The following is a 17636-nucleotide window of genomic DNA, read 5'->3' as shown; positions in this document are numbered from 1 at the left end:
CCTGATAACCCATGGTCTGCAGTAAGGGCTATTTAACCCAACGTGTCATCTTGTGCTCACCATGGCTTATTCCAGTCACCTACAGAGTCAGCTGGTAAGAGCAGCCAAAACCACTATGGCCACTCTGCTCCAGCCTGCAGAGCCCTTTTTTGAGATCTGACAAGCAGCCCAGGGGCAACTGCAGCCAAACAAGCACAGCCTTCCCTGATACTGTACTACAGTTACAAAATGACAGCATTCCCCTAGTACAATGACAGCCTTATGCTACTGCGCTACCCTGCTACAGCAAAGTTACACAATGACAGGCTTCCCTGATCGCTCCTTTGAAACTGCACAACTTGGGAAATGCAGGAAGAACTGCTCACTTTTCCACAAAGAAGCACAGTTCCGCAATTACCAATTGCAGCATCTGAAGGCTCCCCATGACAGCACCCCACCTGTGCAATTTCACCCCATTCCAGATAACTGTCAGGGAGTTATAGCTCCCACTCCCTTTTTCCTTTATACATACTTCTCCATGAAACATTTCCTTCTGAACAGGAAACAAGTGATCACCGCGACATTACAACTATATATCCAACATGATAAAGTCAAGAAATCAAACAACTTACTTTGAACAGATGTAATGTTTCTTTGCTTGTTAGTAGCTGGAAACCTAGTTCCGTATGTCCACCACAAGGGAGGCATTCATAAAACTCTGGATCTTTGTGCTTCAGAGAATAAAGGACTATAAGAAAACTGCCTGATTCTGAAAGTACCCTATAAGGAAAAACATAATCAAAACACAAAAGAGATTTACCTGGCAATGTGATACATTGATTAGGAATGGTCATGGGTTTTAAAATGGCAAATGCAGTTCAGTGTAAGCAAGTGAAACGTGATGTACAATTGGGGGGGGGATTCTTATGCTGATGGGATCTGAGCTGGCAGTGACTGACCAAGGAAGACCTCGGGGTTGTGGTGAAAAGCTCGATGAAAATGTCAGTGTGAAAAACCAAGCATCTGGCTGCTGTGAAAAAGGCAAGTTCCATGTTGGACATAATTAGAAAAGAAACTCAAAACGAAACTCCCAGTATTGTAACACCCTTATATAAATCTATGGTGTTACCACAGTCGGAATACTGTGTACAGTTCTGCTAACTACGTATCAAAACCGATATTACAGAGCTTTAAAACAGCAACCAAAACAATAAAGGGGCTGGAGCAACTCCGCTGGAGAAGAAGTCACAACGTTTGGATCTGCTTAGCTTAGACATAAGGCATGTAAGGGGAGACAAGACAGAGCTGTACAAAGTTATGCATGGTGCGGAGAAAGTGGATAATACTAGAACACAGGGTCATTCCATGAAGCTGAATGGTAAGAGAATAAAGACAGATAAAAGGAAATACTTTTTCACACACTGCATAGTTAAACGATGGAAATTGCTACCACAAGATGTAGTGATGGCCACCAACTTGGTTGACTTTAAAAGCGGATAAGACAAATTCAAGGATAAGGCTATCAATGGCTACTAGTCATGATGACTATGGCCCTGTTAATGTGTAACAGTGGCCAATCGTAGGTTAATTAACCCAACATTTGCTACGGTGCATGTCACCACCATTTTGAATATTGGAGGTTGCTCTGTGACATGCAAACCTGGGCACTATGGGTTAAACAACCCAAAGTTAATCTTACAACTAATTGTAGGTTTATTTTGGGTTCCTTAACCTATAATTAACCCATAATGTTCAGGTTCTCACATAACAAAGCAACCTCTGATTGGAGGTTGCATATTCGGAATAGTGGCAGCATGCAACCTGGGCAAATCGTGGGTTAATTAAATTAAATAAGCCACAGTGGGTTATTTAAATCATGTTGCATGCCAGGTGCAATTTCCATAATCACTGCCCAGGTTTGGCTTGTTGCATCGCCCTAACTCAAGTGGCATGGGTTGCTGGAGGTTGGCTTATTTTGATCATGCAAACCATGTCAATATTTCTTTAGTCAGCCTATCCAAGTAGTCCAATCCACTGACTGAAAAAATATATTAGTTACTCAGTCTTGGAGAGTATGTAACCCCCTTTTTGTAGAAGCTACAATGGCTTCTGATCCACCTCCAGGCTCCATTCAATGTGCTAGCCTAGGGACTACATTTGAAGCCCTGAACAGTTTGGGTCAGGGTATCTGAAAGGTGGACTCCTACCACATGAACCAATTGTCTGCTTAGATCTGGCTGGGACACATGAGTTGGCTGTTTCCTGTGGCAGAACCCAGAATGCAGAACTCCCTGCCCCAGATTAGCTCCCCATTAGATGGCAGTTTAACATTTTTTGAAGACTTGGTTTTTCCAGCAGACATTTTGCCTAGCAAGAGGATTAAAAGGCAGTATAAATAATCCCAGTAAATAAAAATGGTGATAATTGAACAGTAAGAAGTAGTATTTTTCCCCTAACACGTTCACTCTTTGAGAAAAGTTCATTTTAATTATAATCACCTCTCTTGAATTGAAGAGCTGAATACGTAGCGCAGACAGCGAGTCCAGACCCATGGATTGTAGATATGAGATATTCCACTCAGCCAACTAAAGGAAGGAAAACTGAGATTTTTGAGCACTCACAGTAGACATTGATGCCATAGCAGGTGTATCTTCATGTAGCTCAGATATTGCTAAAATAGTTTTTCTAGTTAATCTGAATATGTACTGCAAATATGTTAATGTTAACATCTGCTTATAATGCCAAATACCAAGTTCAAACCAAGAAGCAATAATGGAAAAAAGTTCACACATCAAAATACTTACATGCCAATCAGTGGCAAAGTATGTGCTTTGGGGTCAGATTCCAGAATTAGAAGTAACTTCCTGGTCTGATCCATTGTAAGATATCTGCAAGAGATAACGTATTTTTTTCTGAAGAGAAGTTGCTTGTAAACCCCAATTTGTTTGGTTTTTTAAGCCACCAAAAAAATAACCTAAATACCCCAAAATTCATATGAGAGTGACTTTTTTTATTAGTCTGAATCAGACAAGTTACTGGCACAAGGGATTTGAAAAGTACTTCCTATTATTAATATATATTCTATTTTATATACATTGAAATACATGAACGTAGAACACTGGACATCACTTATAATGCTATGCAAAGTCTTTGCGTGGTATTCTTCCCACATGCATCATAGAAAAACTGATTTCCAATACCTTATTGGGAACACAAATACAGCCTTTGTACATATCAACATACCAACATACCATACATACCAAAGTGATTCAACTGGCTTGCACGTATGCCAACTTTATTTCCAAAACCAATAGGACTAAACAGTTTTAAGTGCAGGCCGATTCATGCATTACAGCTGTTTGAAATGCTTTGATGTGGTGGTGACTAATATGTGAAAAGCTACTTATTCAGTGGCTTGCCCCCATCATGTGGAGGGCTTTCATATCAACCACCTCCAAGAATATATAACACTGGTATGGAAACACTTCAAAGAATGGGGGCAACTCACATTGGCAGGCAGCCTTTGCACATTACAGCCACTGTCTCAAGTTGCCACTATATGGAAGCATTTCCAGCAGCTTTCACTTGGCAGAAGAAGGAGGAGGAGTTATTCCTGAAAGGCCAACAATTTTACATGACCTATAGATAGTTGCCACAGTAAAACAATCCTAGGAGATAGGCAGTGTAATGTATAAAAACTGCTAAGTTGAAGCTAATAAAATAGTCATGACAATATATTGATCTGTCTTCTATACCACCAGATACCTTTTAACGGAATTAAGAACTGCTATTCACTAGTCAATTGTGAAGAAACGTAGGAAATATTCACTTCATACTTGATAATTTTAACAGGCTGAAAGCTACTTTCCTAGTCTACAAAACTGTATGCCAGAATAAATGCATTAGTCTTTAAGGTGCCACAAGACTCTTTGTTGTTTTGATATATTTGACTTGTAAAGATTTTTCCCTTGGTTTTTTTCATTTAGGATAGAAATATTATGAAGGATTTGCATATATGGGTCAGTGCACAACTTATAGGGTGCAGGGGAGTATAAGGGCTGTGAGAGCCTATCAGCATGGCATGCTTAAGGGATAGTACTTATAAGTGGGGGTTATAAGTAATGCTATAGGGTTTAAATGGGCAAGTAGGGAAACTCAGAGGCACAGATCCATGATATTAAAAGCTTATTAGAATCTATACATATGTTGATAAGGAATGCTTTATTGCTCTTTGAATGAGGCCTTGTATGTATGAAAGCGACCAATCAAAGGTTATAAAAAGGAATGCAGATGCTGTAGATTCAAATGTCCCCTTGTCCAGAATCACTGATGTTGTCATTTTAGATCTCCCTATGTCTAGACAAGACCAAAGTATAAAAAGATCCATTAACCACACAAAAGAAGAACTCAGGTCCATCTTGAAGTCAACACCTTACATCAAGGAGGGAGGGGATTTCGGGGACAAAAGGTTGGACTTTCTGGGAATAGGTTGACCTAAAAGATTACATGGACCAATAGATGTAAAGATCTTAGAATATGCATTAAGAAGGTTGCCAATTTTGAAAATATTTTTAATCTTAAGCATAATGGGACTTGGGATTCATCCTCCTGATTGCAGGGCCTCAAAGGAGGTCCTGTATTATGAGCAGGTTCCCTTTGCCAGTGAGAGAAGATCCTTCCTTTACTGGTAAAGTATGGCGTGAATGATAGACATACAGCTGCTAGATTTATAAGTATGGCTTTGCATGTGTGTTCAACTTTATCTTTCTTTAATAAATGCCATTAGCTTATGTCGTTGTTTTAGTTCTTATTTGTAGATCTTAAGTGAATTTGAGTGAGTGTGAGCATTCTAACTCAAGTCCTCAGAGGAATCTCATCTAAAACATCAGGGCCAAGCTGAGGCTGTTTAAAGTAAGTGTGCCTTACTTTATCCAATACCAGGGACCCTGAAATTTTAGCCTCTAGTTTTCCCCTAACAGACTCCCAGACCAAACGAACCAAGCTTGCATATGAACAATTTACCTTTCCAAGGTCAATTACTGTGAACCTTAACTTACCCACATTTGCAGGTCTTCTGCACTTGTGAAATACTTATGTGGCTGCTTAGGTTTCTAGCAAGGGCTGTAGGAATTATTGGAACAGACTTCACAGGAGTATATTTTAAAGCATTGGCTACTGTAACAGCTGCCCAGTGAAAGTCAAAGTTTAGGTTGTCCATATTCTCTGTTGAAGAGATGTGAACTTTTAAGGTCAGCAAATTGGAAGGCTCCAAAGAATCTTGGCTGTTCAGGTTCTGTTGCAGTATCTATAGGAGGAAAAAGGTATCAACATTAGTTTCAGACAAAGACATAACATCAGTAGGGTTTGTTAAGGATGGGAGAGGCAGCTGTGATAGCATTCTTTCTAGTCTAGGCTTCTGTACTTCCAGCAAGTAAATGAACCCAGCAAGTAAATGAACTCAGCTGGAAAGTGCACCAAAGGCAGCAGCTGTGACAGGCCATATTGTTTAGCCCACAAGAAAGAGTGACACAAAGGACAGAGGGTAGAAAAGAGGGGGCGAGGGGGAAGATGAGGCTGGCCTGAAGGGATGTTTCAGGGAAAAAAAATCATTTCCAGGTCCATACTGAAAATGAAAGCTAGACATAGATATTGTTTCTTAATGCCCAAATGTACAACTATTATTGTTCTGAGACAGACTTGTACATAGCAGCTAGATGTTAACAAGACAAAACTATATATCTTCAATATGGAGCCACTGTAGAAAAAGAGCAATGGTCCCAAGCTTCTTACCTTAAAAGCCAAGCTGAAATCTTCAGAGTTGTGCACTACGACATCATCTGATGAAGATCCCCGGGCACTAATTGTACATGGAATCAAAAAATCTCCAGGAAGAGGCGTGGAGGGTATTTTCCCCGTGCCACCAGTTACTTCACGACCAGGATCAAAACGGTCTATTGTTAGTGACACACCTTCACCATCTGTGCCAGAAAAGTTAGAGCAATTAAAAAAAATTCTATGCAACCTCTATATTCACTAACCCCAGCATTTTCCTTACACAGAGTTAAGACAAGACAATAATTTGTCAGACTTGTTAGTCCAAGCCTATGGGCAGGTTCACATGACACGCTAAGCCACCCTGCGAATAAGCCACAGTGGGCTGGTTGTTCACTGAACAACCCACGGTATGACCAACAGATTGCTGTGGCTTGTTCACCCCTCCTTCCACCTCAGTCCTCCAGTTGGCTCCAGCACGTATCCCAGGCACCTTTGCAGAAGAATCTATCTTGTCCCCTCACCCTGGCCCCCTCCCCGCTCCACCTGCTACCCCTTTTTGTTCACCACCTTCTTTTTCAGTACTTCAGGAGTATGCAAATGTGTTTGTAATTCTCCCCCCCCCCCCGTTCTTTCTCAAGTGTGCAAGCGCCCTTTCAGCTGTCTGATACGTATAGCCTTGCCTGGTCAATTTCCTTGTGTGTTTCAGCTGTCAAAGGGAGCACTGAAGAGGAGTAGATAACATACAAGGAAACTGACAAAATGAGGTTACATACAGGCTATTCTGAGCACAGTTGTGCCAGACCAGGAAAGAAATAGTAAGAGATAAGAGGGACCCAGTAACACAAACCATGGGAAAAAAGGCAAATGGAGTAAGCACACCAAAAGAGTGGGGGATGGGGGAAGAACGACAACAACAACATCTCCTCCTTGTCAACATAATCTTCTTGCTTGTAAGTGTTGAACTTACACTTCTCAGTGTCTTCCCCTCATTCAATATTTCCCCAAGGCTCCAGCAAGTCCAGAAGGAAGATATATTGGCTCCCCCCACACACCTTTTCACAGCTCCTCTTTGGAGCAGGTACCGCAGGTGCTAAATTTCCCCTCCATATACTTCCCAGCCATTAAATTTGCACAAATATTCCAGAGGCTGTTTAAAAAAAACAAACAAACTTAGAATGTGGCTGAACAGGATGGAGCAAATTGGGCACCCACACTAGCAGTACTTACACACACCCTCAATTGGGGCTCATTCACCCCATCCCATGCAGTGACCTTCTCAGGGTTTTGGGTTTTTTTTTAATTGGGCACATTTGCTGAAGCGCAGTAACTGCTCCAAAAAAGAGCTGTGAAAAAGGGGGGAAGTTAACAACTCCCATTTCTGGACTAGCTGGAGACTAGCTGGAAGTCACTGGTGAGGGAGGCTGGAGTTGACACTGGCAAGATCATGAAAAGCGGCACGGATGTCTTTACTGCTCTTGCGAAGCAGCTCTGTAGCCGATCCTGGCAACCTACAGTAAAATCGCTCTCCCGGGTTGGGAAACACAACAACCCACCATGGGTATGAACAACCCTACAAGTTGTAGGTTCTCAGAATGGCTTGTTCACAAAAATTAAGCCACTCTGCAGAAAACGTGCGGGGTTTGGACAATATGACAACCTACCATGGCTAGCTGTCCATGATGGGTTGTTATGTGAACCCAGTCTGATTCTCACTTGAAAGGTGCCAGATTCAAGATCCAAACAAACCCTGCCCAAAGGAACTGGATGGCATCAACTATGGGAAAGGCCACAGCTTAATGATATAGCCATGTGCTTTGCGCACAGTAGGCTGCTAGTTCAATCCTCAACTCCTTCAGTTAAAAGAATCTTGGCAGAACAGAACAAAAACTTCCACCTGAGACCTTGGACAGCCACCACAAGTTGGAATAGACAGCACATGCTACAACTGGGGAAAATTTTTCAAGCTGCTGAGGTCATAGATACAAATATCACCATATTAATGTTTATTCAAGTTTCTCTGCACAGTTGTATATCTGAACACATGATGCTGTGGACCAGTCTTGAGCAAGAGGATAGGGTAATTTCAACCAGTAGCATTCCATGTGATTCCCTTCCTCTCCAAATACAGCTAAGCTTTCATCCACTCCAGTATGCCCTCCTCTAGCAAATTCTCCTTCTGAATAATTTCACCAGCATGGATGGGAGAGGGAGCTTACGGGAGGTCGATATCCTGGTTTCATGTCAGTGAGCAATCTTCCCAAATGCCTTTTCCCCATAGGAACTAGAGGACATTGCATCCACAAAGTAACACAAACACAACTGAGCTGTGTAGAATCTTCATTGTGCCATGTACAAACCCTAGGTTTCTTTGAGGAATTCTAGATGCACATTCAATATTGAGTGGACACCACTCAGTGGTAGAGCAGATTCTTTGCCACACATTAGGTTCTGGGCTGAAATACTGGAGTCTCAAGTTGAAAAGGATCTCAGGTAGCAGAGCTGCGAAAGTCCCCCCAGACCTTAAAGAGCTACTGTCAGTCAGAAGAGACATCTTGGACAATAAGGCAGCTTCATATGTTCTCTATCCTTTAGTATTACTCACAAGATAATAATGTGGTAGAAACAAGACTGTGAGGCTTACTCATTCAGCCAAAAATGGAATGGCTGGCAAGTGGCTTCTATGACAATACAATTACCTTCATCTATGGCAAGAATTCCAACTAGAAAACAGGTGAAGGGTTTTCTTTGACTTTGCTTAGCGTGACGATGGGCAAGCCGTAGCGTCTTTTCAGCCATGATTAACTTTGGGTTTCTGAAGAGACACACAATTGAAGTGTCAATACCTGAATTTACCATTTCTAACCTAAACATACTTAGGTTAGGACTTTCAACTATATCCAAGAATAACTCATTATAGCAACAAATGACAGAAAAAAATAGATCCATGTCACAAAGAAAGAAAACAAGGAAGCATGAGAGAGAGAAAAATGAAGAGGCAACTTGAAATTTGTTCGGGTTGAAATTGTTACAATATATGAACAATTAATACAATGGTGGTGACTTCTCATCTCCAGGTGACTTGAGTGATACAGATTTCAATCCATTCCAATCTGGTTTCCAGCCTTGTTTTGGACACAAACACCATTAGTCATTCCGGCAGATGATTTACACTGGAGAATGGACTGTAAGAGGCCCTGCTCACAGGCCTGCCTGTAAGATCCATTAGGCTGGTGGCCCCAAGAGGCAAAGCTTTTTCTGTAGTGGCCCCAAACTTATGGAATGCCATACCACAGGATGTATGCATGGCTCCCCAACACCCCAACAGGCCTTAGGGTGCAATCCTATGCAGGTAGGTGGCTGCCTCCAAACTCAGAGGCAACCGCCTATCCAATTCAGGCAGGAGAAGCATGGAGGGGATCAGTCCCTCTGAGCTTCTCCTGCCCTGCATTTTTGGCTAGACAGCTGATTGCAGCTGTCTAGCCACAGGAAGGCAGAGCGGGGGAGGAGGCTGCCGTATAACACATTGGATGTGTCGTACAGGTATTTCTGCCCTCCCCGCCCTGGAACGCCCCATTTAGGCTGCTTTGTGCTCCTCTTGTGAGCGCAGAGCACAGGGCTCTTCTGCACTGCCTCTGAGGCAGCGCAGAAGTGTGGGGAGGTTGGTTCTCTGGGAACCGACCTCAGAGCGCAGGTGCCAAGGTAGATTCCCAGAAAACCAGATATCCTTTGGCCACCTAGCCACTGACTAGTGGCCATAGGATTGCACCCCCCAGGACCTGGCTGTACCAGTCTAATTTTAAATGAATGGATACCTATTTTTATTTTACAGGTTGGAGTTTTTACTGTTGCTGAACATCTTCTTTGGATGTTGTATATTAATTGTTAAATCAACCAATGGTAGATGAGTAGCAAGATTTTGTTGGGTGGGGAGGAACTGTCAGAAACTAATATAGCACTTTTTAAACCTTAAAGATGACAAGCCATACCTATAACAACATAGGTGGGAACTAGTACTTTCTCCAATAGGAGCTGGATTCCAAAGTGCAAATTTTGATGGAGGAAAGCTGAAGGGCACCATCTTCTCCAAAACACCTCTGAAAGACAGATAATTATAAGTTTACTACTTTTGATTTAGTTACAATTAAAGCAGGGTGAACAACTTGTTGCCTTCCAGAAGTTTTGGCCAACAACTCCCTCCATCCTTCACGATTGGCTATGCTGTTAGGAGTTGTAGGCCAACGCATTTGGAGGGTCCAAAGTTGCCCACCCCGAGTTAGAGGCTAGCACAACCTTTCCCAACCTGGTGCTCCCAGAACTGTTAGACTAAAATTCCCATCATGCCCAGACATGGTAGGAATTGTAGTTCAATACATCGGGGGGGGGGGGGAGCAGGTTGGGGAAAGCTAAGTGATCTTCATGGATCACTGCCTTGTTGTGGCGAAGGGGCTTGCGTAACTCAGTGAAGCCATAAGCTATGCCGTGCAGGGCCACCCAAGACGGACAGGTCATGGCAGAGAGTTCTGACAAAATGTGGTCCACTGGAGAAGGAAATGGCAACCCACTCCAGTATTCTTGCCAAGAAAACCCCATGGAACGTATCACAAGGCTAAAAGAGATGACGCCGGAAGATGAGCCCCTCAGGTCGGAAGGTGTCCAATATGCTACTGGGGAAGAGCAGAGGGTATTTCCAAGTAGCACCAGAAAGAGTGAAGCGGCTGGGCCAAACCCGAAAGGACACTCAGCTGTGGATGTGTCTGGTAGTGAAAAGAAAATCCGATGCTGTAAAGAACAATATTGTTTAGGAACCTGGAATGTCAGATCAATGAATCAAGGTAAGCTGGAGGTGGTCAAACATGAGATGGCAAGATTGAACATCGACATCTTGGGAATCAGCAAACTAAAATGGACAGGCATGGGCGAATTTAATTCAGGTGACCATCATATCTACTATTGTGGGCAAGAATCCCTTAGAAGAAATGGAGTAGCACTCATAGCCAACAAAAGGGTGGGAAAAGCAGTACTGGGGTACAATCTTAAAAATGATAGAATGATCTCAGTACGAATCCAAGGCAAACCATTCAACATCACAGTAATTCAAGTCTATGCCCCAACCACTGAGGCCGAAGAAGCTGAGGTTGATCGGTTCTATGAAGACCTACAACACCTCCTAGAACTAACACCAAAAAAAGATGTCCTCTTCATCATAGGGGATTGGAATGCTAAAGTAGGAAGTCAAGAAATCACCGGGATAACAGGCAGGCATGGCCTTGGTGTACAAAATGAAGCAGGACAAAAGCTAATAAGAGTTTTGCCAAGAGAACATGCTGATCATAGCAAACACTCTTTTCCAACAGCACAAGAGGCGACTCTACACATGGACGTCACCAGATGGTCAATATCGAAATCAGATTGATTATGTCCTTTGCAGCCAAAGATGGAGAAGCTCCATACAGTCAGTCAAAGCAAGACCTGGAGCTGACTGTGGCTCAGATCATGAGCTGCTTCTTGCAAAATTTCGGCTTAAATTGAAGAACGTCGGGAAAACCACTAAACCGTTCAGGTATGACCTAAATCATATCCCTTATGAATACACAGTGGAGGTGAGGAATAGATTTCAGGGATTAGACCTGATAGACAGAGTGCCTGAGGAACTATGGACGGAGGTCCGTAACATTGTTCAGGAGGCAGCAACGAAATCCATCCCAAAGAAAAAGAAATGCAAGAAAGCCAAGTGGCTGTCTGATGAGGCTTTACAAGTAGCTCACGAAAGAAGGGAAGCGAAAAGCAAGGGAGAAAGGGGAAGATATACCCAACTGAATGCAGAGTTCCAGAGAATAGCAAGGAGAGACAAGAAGGCCTTCTTAAATGAACAATGCAAAGAAATCGAGGAAAACAACAGAATGGGCAACGCCAAAGAGTGTTCAAACTACCGCACAATTGCGCTCATTTCACATGCCAGCAAGGTGATGCTCAAAATCCTACAAGCTAGGCTTCAGCAGTATGCGAACCGAGAACTACCGGAAGTACAAGCTGGGTTTCGAAGAGGCAGAGGAACTAGAGATCAAATCGCCAACATTCGCTGCATCATGGAAAAAGCAAGAGAATTCCAGAAAAACATCTATTTCTGCTTCATTGACTACGCTAAAGCCTTTGATTGTGTGGATCACAACAAACTGTGGCAAATTCTTAAAGTGATGGGAGTACCAGACCACCTTACCTGTCTCCTGAGAAACCTGTACGAGGGTCAAGAAGCAACAGTAAGAACCAGACGTGGAACAACCGATTGGTTCAAAATTGGGAAAGGAGTACGACAAGGCTGCATATTGTCACCCTGCTTATTTAACTTATATGCAGAGTACATCATGAGAAATGCCGGGTTCGATGAATCAGAGGTCGGAATTAAGATTGCTGGGAGAATTATCAACAACCTCCGATATGCAGACGATACCACCCTAATGGCAGAAACCGAAGACGATCTCAAGAGCCTCTTGTTGAGGGTGAAAGAGGAGAGTGCAAAAGCTGGTTTGAAACTCAATATTAAAAAAACTAAGATCATGGCATCTGGCCCCATCACTTCCTGGCATATAGAAGGGGAAGAAATGGAAGCAGTGACAGATTTTACTTTCTTGGGCTCCAAGATCACCGCAGATGGTGACTGTAGCCATGAAATTAAAAGACGCTTGCTCCTTGGGAGGAAAGCTATGGCCAACCTAGACAGCATAGTAAGAAGCAGAGACATCACCTTGCCGACAAAGGTCCGTCTAATCAAAGCTATGGTTTTCCCAGTAGTAATGGATGGCTGTGAGAGCTGGACTATAAGGAAGGCTGAGCGCCGAAGAATTGATGCTTTCGAACTGTGGTGCTGGAGAAGACTCTTACGAGTCCCCTGGACTGCAAGGAGGTCAAATCAGTCCATCCTAAAGGAAATCAACCCTGAGTGCTCATTGGAAGGACAGATACTGAAGCTGAAGCTCCAATATTTTGGCCACCTAATGAGAAGAGAAAACTCCCTGGAAAAGACCCTGATGCTGGGAAAGACTGAAGGCAAAAGGAGAAGGGGATGGCAGAGGATGAGATGGCTAGATAGCATCACGGATGCAATGAATATGAACTTGAGCATGCTCCGGGAGAGAGCGCAGGACAGGAAGGCCTGGCGTGCTATGGTCCATGGGGTCACGAAGAGTCGGACACAACTGAACAACAACAACATGCTAGATTTTTATTTGTACCAAATTCTCTCAAAAACGTAGGACAGAAATGTCCTTTACAATGTAAAAGGCAAGCAATATGTTCATTTCTCTCGCTACACTAGTAACTGGCAGTTTCTTCACCTCCTCCTTGAATAAATGAATGCCAAATCATTATGTTTTGGAGAGACTCCATTACAATATAGAACGAAATAGCCAGCCATAGTTTTGTGATCACCACAGATTCTCTTCTCCCGCCAAAATCTTCTGTGCAAAGCCACCTGCTTTCCTATCCAGAGTTAGGGAAGGAGAAAGTTTCTCATGTTACACTGAGCAGGGACCCTTGTTAGAGGGCCAAGGGCATTTGAAACTGTGAATCTGTGAAGGCTTGACAATGTATTTTGATTAATTTCACATGCACTTGAAAATAGTGTGGGTGGGGGAACAGCAAGCGAGGTTTTGAATTTCAGAAAATTACAAGGTAAACAAATACGCCAAGATGCATTATGACCACGTTCAAAGAAGATATTACATTGAAGTGTATTTTACATCTAATCTGGCCCTCTTAAAATGGGTATGAAATCTTGCTGAGTTTTGAACTTAAAATGTACGATTGTGCCCGGAACATGCACACAAAATTTTATTCAGCTATTTCAACCCCACTGGCCAGAGTTACATGCTTATACAAAAGCTACTTCTACTGCAATCAATGGAATCACTGTCTACATCCAAAGTTAGGCAACCAGACTTCTGTTCACACAGCAGAAATGTCCTTTTTCCTCCTCCCCTCCTGCAGGTTCCTGCATACCCCCTAAATTGGCTTCAGTGTGTCCCCCAACAGTGTGGAAAGACTCCGTTGGAGACTTCAGCCCACTATTTCAGTGACACATTTAGGACTGAATGTGTCATCATCAACAAGAAGTTTTGCAAGTTTCAACTGTCCGTGTGGCTACTGACCCACAAATCAAAGTTTAGAAAGGAAATATAAACTCAAGATCTTCAGGGCAAACACTCAGTCTGTTTGTCTAATAATGATTCACCAAGCCTCTGTAAACAGACATAAATACATCTTAAGAAGAATGCAAAGTTGCTGATGTGTGACTTGCAACCTGATCCCAATACAGACTTAGATGCATCTAAGCCCCTTTATTTCAATGGGCATAGGCATCCTTAACTCTCCGTGTGATTGGGCTGTAAATTGTAGCATACTGAAACTGAACAAAATTTCTACAATACCTTTGCTTCTGAGATACAGAGGAAATGAGTTCCATGGAGCTGAAAGTATAAAAACTTAACACTTCACCCTGCCAGAAAATTTAAAAACAGGAACAGCATCAAAGAAACACAATTAAAACACCTAGAGCAACCATATATTAGAATGCTGAAATATCAGATATTATAGGGAGATACTAACTGCACACTTTTTTTAACTGCTAACCTCAAAATTTATCACCTATCTGCAATACCTAAGCACATCCTTCCATGCGAACCAAGAGCTACACTGTGGCTCACGAGTTTTAGTTTAATACCAATGCTAGTCCCTGGAAGTCATTAAAAGTCACGTGCCAGGGCTATCACTATTTTCTGGCAGACAGATTTCAATAGAGCTTTGAAGGGCATAAATTCAACAGTTACATCTGAATTCATAAATTCCCCCAGCATTAAAATATTGCTGCTGTATTTCATCCTTTCTCCCAGATACTCAGAACTGCATTTTATTTTCATATCAGTGTTGAAGTAGATCAATCCAAGGGTGAGTGACATCTGGGATAGCACTAACTTAAAAGCCAGGCCTTTTAATTTGTGAAATGGCAACCACCAGGCCCTATTCTTAGAACAGTACAATTTCTGCATTCAAAAATCAGTGGTTCCACACACCCCATGTGGTTAGTGGTCCAAATTCCACCCAAATGATATGCCCAGTTCCGCCCATTCAAGATTCCCATGGCTCAGGATAGGGTTTTTTGGGGTTTTTTAACACCATCTTCTTTCCTTTGCAAACCCTCCCAGATGTGAATTAGTGTCAAGAGAGGTGCCAGCCAGCTGGAAGAAGGCACAAGCAGCCTTTACTGCTATTTCTTTTGGACATACCTCCAAGCACCCCACCATGAGAGGACACCCAAGAGGCCTCTCAGGTAACATCACTATGCAGAGAATGCCTGCTGGGCGAGAAGTGGTGCCCCCTGTGCTACAAGCTACTGAGTGAGATGCCACTTTTGACCAGATCAGCAACATATATGAATGCTTCTGTCATTTCTCAGGGGCCTCTTCTCAGAGTAAAATAGGGAGAAAAGCCACCTCTGCTCTCAGACTTCCTTCCCAGAGCCATTTCTTTCCAGTCAAATGTGGTAGGGGCCAAATGCTAGTAGTCCATCACTGACATAGGGCAACTTGTGGCCGTCCAGATGTTTTGGCCTACAGCTCCCACCAGCCCTCACAACTGGTTATGCTGGCTAGGGCTAATGGGAGTTGTAGGCCAAAGCATCTGGAGGGCCACAAGTTGCCCACCCCCAAGCCTTAAAAGGTAGATTCTCATCCCCAAGAATGTCATTTTAAGTTGCCCCTAACCATTCTATCAAACTCTGAGGACAGGAGAGTAAAAGCTTGGTCTTTTTTGAGTTCATTCAGGAGTGGTCACCAAGAGCTATACTATACTATACAGGAGTTCCTATTGATTAAGAGGTTCTCACTGATTTACCTTTCATTTCCCTGATGTCTCCCCTGGAAATAGGGCTGCTCCCCTTAGCAAGGAAGACTGGCTATGACGCTAGCCTTTCATAAGGCCATCCCACAGCGAACTTCACAGCAGAGTGCGGATTTGAACCTGGTTTGCCCAAACCCAGATTCAGCATGCTAGCCACTACTGTGCCACACGGGAGACGCAAATGGACAGAGGGCGTGACAAGGGGAAACGTCGCCTGTTGAACATCCGCCTGTCACGCAGCTGTCAAGGGCACACACGAAACCTGACAGAAACAGCGAACTTCAACTTTGCACTCTGAGAGGAGAAACGTCTAAAAACATAGAAGAAATGAGAGAGAGAGAGAGAGAGAGAGAGAGAGAGAAGTACAGTAATCCCAGGGGTCGATGGGAACTGGAGCGGTAGTAAGAAAAGCGACTGAAGAAAACAAAAACCCGCCGTAGGAAAAAAAAACCCATCAGAGTCAAAGGCAGCAGCTTTTCACTTACCTCACCGCTCCCTTTCAGCGTCCATACGTCGCAGAATCTCTCCCGGCACTCGAGAGCCTGACAGGACTACAAACAGAATAACCGAATTCCCACTCCCTCACTGTTGTGGCGGCTCCAATGGCGGCACGATCAACCAATAACCAGTACCTCGGGCGTCAGATCCACCCAGCCAATCAAAGCTCGCAGCAAGCACTTCTCCCTGCCCACCGCCTCTTTTTAATCGTTTGCGTTGCACCAATCAATAACGCCGCACCCACCTGGCGGTTCCCTGTAACCAATCACATAGTCCCCGGTGAAAGGAAGGCCCCCTGCGCGCGCGCGGACCTCTTGTGGGAGGGATATTTAAAAACGCGACTTTGTTTTCAACGGTCGCACCTACAGAGAGCTATGCGCAAGCGGAGAAGCTCGCAAACTGGAAAAAGGGTCCGGAGCAGGCGTGGTTCGCTTTGTTGCCATAGTGGCAACAAATACTTAGTCGCCTAGCGATAGCCCGAGGCTGAAGCCCTGAACGTACTTGAGTAAATATGTTTAGGATGCGTCTGTTACTGACGTGTAGTCAAATTTATAGCCCATTCCTATGCACGTTTACTCAGAACGAAGGTCCATTAAATTCAAGGGGACCCTTCCGAGTAAGTATCTCCAGAGGTTTAACAGTTATCCTCACTTGGCAGCAGATTAATATTTTCTTTATAGCTACATCTGCCAACTGTGGCTATAAAGTGGCTTGTGGTTTGTAGTTTGTATTGCAAAAATACAATCCATGCCTAAGTTCCAAGATTAAGGCTTCAATCTATCCTGTGCCGGTTTACTCAGAAGTAAATCCCACTGAGTTCAATGACGCTTACCCCGATTTAAGAGAGTGTAGGATTGCAGCATAAGTCCCATTTAATCTAGAGGGGATTTTTTCTTAACCAAGCAAAGGACTGCGCCGTTTTGTCCTCTCCCCAACGAATACCGAATTGGCAGTGTAACATTTCGATTTCAGGGGTTGTCAAAGATTTGGGGATGGCTAGATAGCATCAGGTCAGCAGTTCGAGACCTGAGTGCTGCGTGACGGAGTAAGCTCCCGTCTTCAGTCCCAGCTCCCGCCAACCTAGCAGTTGGAAAGCAAGAAATTGCAAGTAGATAAATAGGTACCGCCTCGGCAGGAAAGGTAACAGCGTTCCGTGCACCTCGGTGTTCAGTCATGCCGGCCACATGGCCACGGAAGCGTCTTTGGACAGCGCTGGCTCTTCCGCTTAGAAACGGGGATGAGCACCGCACCCTAGAGTCGGACACGACTGGTTGGGGACACCTTTACCTTTTACCTTTAGATAGCATCACTGATGCAATGAATATGGACTTGAGCACGCTCCGGGAGAGAGCGCAGGACAGGAAGGCCTGGCGTGCTATGGTCCATGGGGTCACGAAGAGTCGGACACGACTGAACAGCAACAAAGATTTGGGAACCAATTACAAACGGGCAGAGACCTGTAATCCTTCTAGATCAGCTGTCCCCAATCTGGC

At 43.7% G+C, this 17636-nt stretch overlaps 1 protein-coding gene across 3 annotated transcripts in view; it reads right to left on the bottom strand.

Moving 5' to 3' along the window:
* The window catches only part of STIL (STIL centriolar assembly protein), a 30175-nt gene extending 13900 nt beyond the window's left edge, over window positions 1–16275 (bottom strand). Inside the window, exons 1-9 of one of the 3 annotated variants that reach the window (XM_084852563.1) lie at window positions 16131–16275; window positions 14178–14245; window positions 9741–9848; window positions 8451–8566; window positions 5770–5957; window positions 5037–5284; window positions 2784–2867; window positions 2478–2564; window positions 612–759 (exon numbers count right to left, since the gene is read on the bottom strand). In XM_084852563.1, the coding sequence (XP_084708689.1) occupies window positions 612–759; window positions 2478–2564; window positions 2784–2867; window positions 5037–5284; window positions 5770–5957; window positions 8451–8566; window positions 9741–9848; window positions 14178–14212 (1014 nt within the window). In that variant the 5' untranslated portion in view covers window positions 14213–14245; window positions 16131–16275. The remainder of the gene's footprint in view (window positions 1–611; window positions 760–2477; window positions 2565–2783; window positions 2868–5036; window positions 5285–5769; window positions 5958–8450; window positions 8567–9740; window positions 9849–14177; window positions 14246–16130) is intronic. The other 2 variants (XM_084852562.1, XM_084852564.1) reach the window with 2 other exon arrangements.
* Window positions 16276–17636: the final 1361 nt, after the last annotated feature.

The sequence above is a fragment of the Heloderma suspectum genome, chromosome 4 (assembly GCF_057233095.1).
Source record: "Heloderma suspectum isolate Gila_16-S chromosome 4, 16-S_ref, whole genome shotgun sequence".
In the NCBI taxonomy this organism is placed as follows: Eukaryota; Metazoa; Chordata; class Lepidosauria; order Squamata; family Helodermatidae; genus Heloderma; species Heloderma suspectum.
This window is presented reverse-complemented; position numbering and strand designations above follow the sequence as displayed.